At 53.0% G+C, this 9,574-nt stretch overlaps 1 protein-coding gene across 1 annotated transcript in view; it reads left to right on the forward strand.

Moving 5' to 3' along the window:
* UNC13A (unc-13 homolog A) overlaps positions 1-4,913 on the forward strand; it is a 59,519-nt gene extending 54,606 nt beyond the window's left edge. The window contains exons 40-42 of the mRNA XM_082711179.1: positions 484-576; positions 1,498-1,657; positions 3,366-4,913. Of these exons, the coding sequence (XP_082567305.1) occupies positions 484-576; positions 1,498-1,657; positions 3,366-3,666 (554 nt within the window). The 3' untranslated portion in view covers positions 3,667-4,913. The remainder of the gene's footprint in view (positions 1-483; positions 577-1,497; positions 1,658-3,365) is intronic.
* The last annotated feature ends 4,661 nt before the right edge of the window (positions 4,914-9,574 follow it).

Genomic DNA, 9,574 nt, shown 5'->3' on the forward strand with positions numbered 1-9,574 from the left:
GTGAGTACTTTGAGAGGGAGTGAAGACAAAGAAGGGAGTCCCAACAGTTTGACCATTGAAAGAGGAGGCAGTGACTAAAGAGTGAGAAGCAGCAGCTAGTCTGTAGGAAGAGAACTTAAAGAGTGTGGCATTGGTGCAACCAAAAGGAGAAAGTGAGACCCAGGAAGCCAGGGTGTGTAAGATGAAGACTAAGTTTTGACAACATGGCAGTCAGTGGAATGAGAAAAATCAAGGGCAGATGCATTAAGCTCAGAGAGGTTAAGAAATCTACCAGAGATCATGCAGCAAGGTAGAGAAAGGCCCGAACCCAGCATTCTTGGCTTCCTAAGGTCACTTGCCATCACAGCCCCACCCTCAGTGCCACCCTGTCAGGGCTGATGACCTGGTGCCGCCAGCACATGGTAGATGGGAAGTGGTCCAGGTCCCTTAGAGTGGGTGGGAAGAATGGAGCTCATGCCAAGCATCCTCCCCTACCCCGCCCAGGCTCGGGTGTGGAAGACCCTGTGGGTGAAGTTTCAGTCCACGTTGAGCTCTTCACTCATCCAGGAACTGGGGAACACAAGGTCACTGTGAAAGGTGAGTAGTCTGAGTTGGGAGAGGGAGTGCCTTTGCCAGGACTCACTAGGTCCTATGACAGAAACCAAACTCAAACTAGCTTAAGCAAGAAAAACATTTTTCATTAAAAAAAAAAAAGTCTCATAAAGCTAAACATTCCAGAAATAATTCACCCTCAGGCATGGCTGGATCCAGGGACTCATTGTTATGGAACTTAATTCCACCTTCTCCATCTCTCAGCCCTGGCTTCCTTTTGTTGGCTTTTTTTTGTTTTTTGTTTTAATTACAACACAGACTGAACTGTTTTAACCAAGGCCTAAAATGACAGTGGCTTAAACAAGATAGAATGAAATTTTCTCAGAGGTAGCCAAGGACAATCAGCCCAGAGCTGACATTGGAGGCTTCACAGATGTAGGCACCCCTGCCATCTTTTTTTGTTGCACTTTCTCTCTCTTTTTTTTTTTTAAGATTTTATTTATTTATTTGACAGAGAGAGAGATCACAAGTAGGCAGAGAGGCAGGCAGAGTGAAAGGGAGGAAGCAGGCTCCCAGCTGAGCAGAGAGCCTGAAGCAGGGCTCAATCCCAGGTCCCTGAGATCATGACCTGAGCCAAAAGCAGAGGCTTAACCCACTGAGCCACCCAGGCACCCCTTTTGTTGCACTTTCATCCCTAATAGGGTACCTTTCCTCCTCTATAGGGTACCAAAGAATTCAGTACCTAGCAGCATCCCAGCCTGCAGCTAGAAGGAGAAAGTTTAAGCCACAACCTGAAATTTGTCCACATCACTTCCCTTCACTAAAACTGAATTGGCTAGAACTTAGTCATAAAGTGACACTTCACTATAGGAATGCTCTGGGAAATATATTCTTTCAGACAGGCTTTGAAAACCACAGCTGTGTAGTAGGGGACCTGACAGCCTTATCTTCTATTTCCCATAACAGTCGTGGCTGCCAATGACCTCAAGTGGCAGACTTCTGGCATTTTCCGGCCATTCATCGAGGTCAACATCATCGGGCCCCAGCTCAGCGACAAGAAACGCAAGTTTGCAACCAAATCCAAGAACAACAGCTGGGCCCCCAAGTACAACGAGAGTTTCCAGTTGTGAGTCTAAGAATGGTTTGGGGAACACAGGCAGGGGACATCTGCTAGGTGAACCTAAGGGTCTACTAGAAGAGGGATGTCTGGTGGGGCCATCATTCCTTGGCACAGGGATGAGAGGGGTCACATCCTAGGAGAGGGAACTGGAAGGAAGGCACCTTAGTGCATGAGTGACATTGGTGAGGGGATGGGTGTAACCACTCTGGGAGACAAGCAGTTCCCAGGGGAGGCCATGAATGTAATATAACATGTTGATGAAGGCTTGTGAAGAAAAGGGGAAGTCTGGCAAGAGGGGAGATGTTGGGCAGGGCCATTTCCGGGGCTGTAGACTCGGGTCTAGTAAGGGCCATGAGGGGCCATGATGGGGCAAGGAATGTGTGGGTGAGGGTCTCAGGGGCAGGAGGCAGGTCTCCTGGAGTCAGCAGTGAGCCTTGTCATGGCAGGGCTGGAGGAGTCACAGGTAGGGGAGAGGAGCCAAGTGTGGTCCAGGGATGCCTGTCAAGTGAATGAGGGTGGGGTCCTATCCAGACGGGGCATCAGGGGTCCAGAGGGGCAGATGAGCTGGGGAGATCAAATAAGTCTGGTCAGGGTATTGCTTGCAGTGGGCACATATTTGGGTCAGGTGCCAACCTCACTGGGGCAGGATCATGTTGGGGGTTGTTCTCGGGGGACAGAAGTGCAGAGGGGTAAGGGGAGAGGACAAGAATAGGGCACTTGGTCAAAGGACTTTGGAGTGGTAGGATACCTGAAGAAATAAATGCTTGGGAGCAGGGGCTAGTTGTGGGGCAGAGGTTTCCTGCGGCGGGCGGTAGTACTTGAGGGCTGGGAAGTACAGTGAGGGAGAGTGTTTCTTTCTTTTTTTTTTTTTTTAATTTATTTATTTGACAGAGAGATCACAAGTAGGCGGAGAGGCAGGCAGAGAGAGAGAGTAGAGGGAGAAGCAGGCTCCCCGCCGAGCAGAGAGCCCGACTTAGGGCTCGATCCCAGGACCCTGATCATGACCCCAGACAAAGGCAGAGGCTTTAACCCACTGAACCACCCAGGCGCCCCAAGGAGGGTGTTTCTGTGGAGCAGTGTGGGCATGGCCCATCAAGGGCAGGTCCCCTGGGGGCAGAAGCCCAGCCTTAGGGGCCTAGCTTGCGGGTAGGGGAGGCAAGCTGAAGTGTGTTGGGGGGTCACTCATGGTGAGGCATGAGAGCAGGTCGTGTGGAGAGAGACTTAGGGGTAAGAAGGAAGAGCTAGGGAATATGGGGGAAGGGACACGTCAAGGAGAGAACTTGGATTCAGGTGAGAGCCTGGTAAAGGGACTTCTGGGTGTGGTATCTGGGACAAGATAGTGGGAACAGCAGCTCAGCTGGCCAAAGGTGTGCACGCAGATATCACGGGGTGGAAGCATGGTCTAACCAGGGAGTCTTGGGGAACCATCACCTGGGTGGGGATGTGGACCCGGGGCTGGGAGTGGGATGGTGGGGGGGCGTTGTCGGTTTGAGGTGGGGTGGGGAGAGAAGGGAGGAAGGAGAGACAGGACAGCGATTACTGGGGAACAGGGGTGTGGGTAAGGAAATGTGGGCGTGTCCCTGCGCTGGTGGCCTGGGGGCGTGTCCCGGCGCAGAGGCGGGGTCAGCCGTAGGGCCGTGGGAGCCCGGCAGGTGGGACTGTCCTTACGCCCAGCCCCCTCTCCCCCACCCCTTCATCCCTCTCCGTCCCCCAGCACGCTGAGCGCGGACGTGGGCCCGGAGTGCTACGAGCTGCAGGTGTGCGTCAAGGATTACTGCTTCGCGCGCGAGGACCGCACGGTGGGGCTGGCCGTACTGCAGCTGCGAGAGCTGGCCCAGCGCGGGAGTGCCGCCTGCTGGCTGCCACTGGGCCGCCGCATCCATATGGACGACACGGGCCTCACGGTGCTGCGCATCCTGTCACAGCGCAGCAACGACGAGGTCGCCAAGGAGTTCGTCAAGCTCAAGTCGGACACGCGCTCCGCCGAGGAGGGCGGTGCCGCGCCTGCGCCCTAGTGCGGGGCACGCGGGCGGGCAGCACTGCGCCTGCGCACGGGGCGGGGCGGCGTCTGCGCGCTGGGACCTCCCGGAGGGCGAGTCTTCGGGCTCTGTGCAGAGGGCTGGCTGCGCCTGCGCCCTTGACTTAGCGCGCCCCTCTAGGGAATTGTGAACGGATGACGCCCCGCCCCTTCAAGAGGCCACGCCCTAGGGCGCTATGAAGGAAGAAGCCACATCCCCTACAAGAAGCCAAGTCCCCAGCGCCTAGGGGATCTTTGGAGCTGGGATGGGAGGAAGTCTCGCCCCCTATGGAGGAGGCCAGATCCTGGGGCTCTGGTACGGGAAGGCCCTGCCTCCTGTCCCCCGGAAAAGCCATAAGATGGGTCCCCAAGCCGTGGGGCCCAAGACCAATTGCCAAGTATGGAACTCTCAGCTCCCTCAAGGGGCGGGCCCTGGGCGAGGGGCAGGGCTTCCTGGAGCGCCCCCTGGGGTGGCCTAGGGGTTGGAGGCACTAGGATGCTCCTTGGAGGGCCCAGGTTGGACCAGAGTGTCTTTTCGTTTTGTGCAAAAAATACACGGGGAAGGAGGGGAGGATGGGATTTCAAAAGCACATGCGTCCTCGGGCGCCCAAACCCTGGAGGCCGAGTGGACGGCTCTGAAGCACCCGCGCTGCCCCCACTTCCCTGTGGGGGTTTGCCTCTCCTTTTCCCCTAACATATCCCATTCTCATATCATAGAGTTCAACCCACCCATTTAAGAGATGGCAAAACTGAGGCCTAGAGAGCTGCTTGAGACTTTGCTGAAGATCCCAGTGCCATGAGACTTTGCTGAAGATCCCAGTGCCACACCCTCTCCCTACTACTTACTCCCTTTGGCCTGTGTGCCCCATCTAAGGGTGGGCTGACATCGGATGACCCGACACAGCTCCCCATTGCTGCTAACCCCTCTTCAGGGGACCTCCCCCAATCCTTATAAGGGATGGGGGTTCTGGGCCAACACCCCCACTTCCCCCGTCCCATGTCTGGCTGCCCAGCAAAACCCCTGCCCTTGACCCTTTTCACTGGGACCCTATGGGGAGATTCTGTGAGAACTCTAGCTCTCCCACCAAAAAAAGAGGATTTGGGATTCCCTGGACCCAGGCACCCCCTGAGCCCCTTTTTCCTCTCCCAGAATTCTCCAGGCAGGCAAGAAAGAGACCAGGAACTCTAGGGGTGTGTGTGTGTTTGTGTGTGTGTGTGTAAATATATAAACATACTTGGAGCTTAGTCTCCAAAATCTTATTCATTCATTCAAACATCGTGCCACAGGATACCTCCAAGTGGGACCTCTACCTGCCTAAAGCTTTTCCTCTAGGAGGCAATAGTGGGGCAATCTGGCCAGAGTCAAGTTTCCCCATTGTAGTTCATAAAGGCAGAACGTTTTGGGAAAGTTTGTCCTGGCCTGTCTTTGCCCGCAATCTGCTTTTCCATGTTGGATGGGTGCTTGTGTGCCATTTTTTTTTTTTTCCTGCCAGACTGACAAGTACAAGATTCTCTTGTACTAGGAAAAAATTAAAACAGGGGCAAGGTGAGGAGTAGCTGTACTCCTGGAGTGATGGGGCCTGTGTCAGACAGGAAAGTGAGGGCTTTCAGAGGAGGTGAAAAAGGAGAAGGAACCACCCATTAGAGAGACAAAGCTCCAGGTGGAGGGAACAGTAGGTGCAAAGGCTGAGGTGGGCAGGCTTGAAGCACAGCGAGGTCAATGTGGCTGACAAGGGGGACAACAAGGAGGAGGTGTTGATGTCCGGGAGCCCTGTGGAGACGTCAGACCAGGCAGGGCCTTGTGTGCTGCCCTGGGGAGTTTTTATTTTATGCTAAGAGACTTGGGGAGCCCCAGGAGATTTAAAAGCTCAGAGTCTGGAAGTCAGGTTTCAAAAGCTCCCTCTAGCCACCTCATGGAGAATGGACCAATGCAGTTTGGGGGAGAGGCAAAGTGCTTTGGGAACACTGAAACTAATACCTGAGAAGGTTTTTGAAGGATACATTAAAAAGAAAAAACAAACTCACCCCTTAGATGAACCCCAGTCCACTAGGTACAGTTGTCCACATTGTGCACTGTCCAAGGGTTTGGCATTTCTAAGGAGGCCATGTGCAGACCTTAGGCATTGAGAGTTGTATGTTTATATTGATGATTTCCTGGTATGTGAACAAGTCTGGAAGAAATGGCACTACTTTCTCAGAGAAGTTACCTGGAGGTGTTCTTTGTCCCCTGATTTTAGGCAGATACAGGTGCCAGAAGGTTCTAAATCAGAGGTTAAGATGCCAGTTTTCCCACAGGATGGTGGGGAAGGGGCTGGAGCCAGGGGCAGGTGGGGGTTGGCAAGGAGGGAGCTTAGAATCTATTGCATGGACTGAGAGGCAGATTTTTAATTCAGACCGCCTTCAGGGGTAGGTGGGAGTGAGGTGGATACATAATTCAGGTTGAGAACACCAGCAACACTCCTAAGGGGAGGTAATATGACTTGGGGTGAACCCAGAAATATTTATGGATGACCAGCAGGAAAAGGGGGAGCTGAGCTTCTGCCTGAGAGAGCCAACTTATTTCCCTAGAGTCCTTGGGAGTCTTTGGTCAAGGTCTGCCCATGTGTGTGAATGAGTGAGTGTGTGTGTGTGTGTATGTGTGTGTGTGTGTGTGTGTGTGTGTAAACTTCCCCAGCACCGCCCAGACACATAGAGGGAGCTTTAGGTAGTATTTGTTGAATGACTTTTTCTGACTCCCAGGCTAGCACTGTTTTGGAAATTTACTCCCTCTTCTTTCCCTCAGAGAACTCCTATTTATCCCTCAAAACCCATCACAAATATCCTCTCCTGTAGAAAACCCTCCCTGCTCCTCCTCAGAACTTCCCCTAGCCTCTGTCCCTGATGCCAAGGGATGAGAGTTGTCTGTGACACGCTCTATTTCCCCCAACTAGGGTCTGAGGCCTCTGGATAGGCCCAAATTCGCCAAGTACAGACTGGGCACAGGGGATGACGGGGAGGGTATGACTAGTAGAATTATGTCTTGGGGTGGGGGGTTCACGTGCATGTCTATCCATGTCTGTCCATACCACCCTTCCCCTCCCATGTAAGCCTGGGCACACAGAACGTGCTCCAGCAAGACTGTGGCTGAGTCACACAAAGAGTAGACAGAGGGCCAGAGCAGACAAGGAGGAGACAGGAAAGGAGTCTCAGGGCCTGGAAGCCTTTGGAACTAGAAAGTTTCTGTATCGGAACAAGTGTCAGAGAGGAGCAGGGTTTCCCCAAGGCCATTCACCACCTCACCTGGGGTGCCCAAAGTTCTGAGCCCTGGTGGGGCCTCATTTCATGCCAGGAACGTGCCCTAGATTTTCACGGGTCTGGGAAAGGACAAAGTAGGGTTGGCCCTTTGTTGGGGAGGGGGGGTGTGTGACATTGAGGGGCATTTTGGACAGAGCTGATCACTTCTTCCTGTGCCCCCACCCCCCCCAAAAGGGACAGTGTCCCAGAGTAAGGACACAATGAGAGAAGAGGGAAGGATAGAAAGAAAGAGAAGGGAAGAAATCAAGAGGGCGAGATCATGCCCAGGAAGATCTTGAGGGTCTCTGGGTGGTGGTGGAAGGGGCATAGAACAGCCTTGAGATGGAAACTCAGAGATGGGGAGAAAAGTAGGGGATCTAGAAGGAAGAGGAACCCACCGTTCTCTCTGGCTCTCACCAGCCCATCCTGGAAGGATTTATGTGAAACGAGCAGGTGCCTGGCCTTGACCCGCAATCCTTCTCAGGCCCCAGAGCCTGAAACCTCACCGTGCCCCCATCAGAGATGCAAAAAACTTAACACCCAACTAGAAATCTTTGGGACCTCAGAGACCTTGCTGTCCCCCACACCCTGCGCTGTTCATTTTGTAGATGGGGACACCGAGGGGCGGGGCAGAGCAGGGACAGCCCAGAGTCGCCCCTAAACTCTGCTGCCCCAGTGGAGCGGGAGGGGAGCTCACTGGGGGGTCGTTTCGGATCACGACACCGTCTGCCCCCTGAACATCCTTTCCTAAGAACTGTCAAGGACCAAAGTCGTCTTCGCTGACACGTGTTGCTTTTCTCTTTGCCTTTTATTTTCTTAAAGAGAGAAATCAAGTTGACGTTGTCTAGTAAGACCTCCCCCATTCCCCAACCCACGCCTAACCATAGTGGCTCTCTTGAGGCACCGGTCACCGGCGGAGTGGGCACCTCCACCCCCACCCCCATGCATCCCAGGCCATACAGCCAGGAGGACTTACTTTGCACCCCTGGCCCCGGCCCCCTGAAACCCCCCAAACCTGGCCACGCAGTCAAGGGGGGTTCTTCCTCCACACACCTTCTCTTAGCATGTGATTGCAAATGTGAACTCAAAATGCTGTTTGTTTGTTTTAATTCCATCCCGTTGGTCCGGTGTCTGCACAGACGCCATCCCCACCCCATCTCTCTGTAAATATGTGACTTGGAACAAATGTTTAAAACCAACGAGAAGTGGTCATGAATGCATGGTGTTGAGATGTTTTGCACTATTCCGACTTTTTGGTCTCTGTAAAAATATTTTATTAACAGCAGACATTAAAAAAAGCAAAAGCACACAACCTCAGACATGTGGTGGCCTTCTTGCATTCCAATATTGGCAACAAACCCAGGGACCCCTTAGTACTCGCAGGCGCTGCTGAACACACTTCCCGCCCACGAATGCAACTGGTCCACAGGTAGGTTTGGAGAAGGGCAAGTGAGGCCCAGAGTGGGGGCATATTGCAGAGTGGGGAGAGCCGGCATCTGATAGGACTTTGGGCAGCTCCTGCTTTTAGCTCAAGCGACTTAGGACACACTCATACTCACCCTACAGCCCCGTGTGTGGCTGTGGCGTTGTGTTGTGTTGTGTTTTTCCCAGCTTAAGTAATAAAAATGTATTGAGAATTCCTGGGATGGTGGTGATCGCCTCCCAGCCTGGAGGGAGGAATCAACACTGCAAGAAATCGCTCAGAAATCACACTGTCGGGACGCCTGGGTGGCTCAGTTGGTTAAGCAGCTGCCTTCGGCTCAGGTCATGATCCCAGAGTCCTGGGATCGAGTTCCGAGTTGGGCTCCCTGCTCGGCAGGGAGCTTGCTTCTCCCTCTGCCTCTGCCTGCCACTCTGTCTGCCTGTGCTCGCTCTCTCTCCCTCTCTCTCTGATAAATAAATAAAATCTTGAAGAAAAAAAAAAAAAGAAATCACACTGTCCTGGGGCATCTGGGTGGCTTAGTCAGTTAAGCGTCTGCATTTGGCTCAAGTCATGATCCCAGAGTCCTGGGATCGAGTCCATGGTCTGAGTTGGGGTCAGGCTCCCCACTCAGCAGGGAGTCTGCTTCTCCCTCTGCCTTTCATCTTGTTTGTGCTCTCTCTGTCTCTAATAAGATTTTATTTATTTGTCAGAGAGAGAGAGAGAGAGTAGGGGGAGCAGCAGGCAGAGGGAGAAGGAGGTTCCCCACTGAGAAGGGAGGTAACACAGGACTCAATCCCAGCACTCTGGGATCATGACCCGAGCTGAAGGTGGACACTTAACCAACAGAGCCACCCAGGTGCCCCTCTCTCAGACAAATCATATATATATATATATATATGGAGACTTTCTTTCTTTATTTGACATAGAGAGATCATAAGTAGGCAGAACGGCAGGCAGAGGAAGAAGCAGGTTCTCCCACAGAGCAGGGAGCCCGACACAGGGCTCGATCCCTGGTCCCTGGGATCATGACCTGAGCCAAATGTAGCCGCTTAACCAACTGAGCCACCCAGACACCCCTCAAATAAAATCTTTAAAAAAAAAAATAAAAGAGGAAGGAAAGAAGGAAGGAAGGAATCAATCCCACTGTCCCAACACCTCTGGCCGACATAGGAAGGCACAAAAATGTTCCCAAAAATTAGTCGGGCTTTGT

The sequence above is a fragment of the Mustela nivalis genome (assembly GCF_964662115.1).
Source record: "Mustela nivalis genome assembly, chromosome: 1".
In the NCBI taxonomy this organism is placed as follows: Eukaryota; Metazoa; Chordata; class Mammalia; order Carnivora; family Mustelidae; genus Mustela; species Mustela nivalis.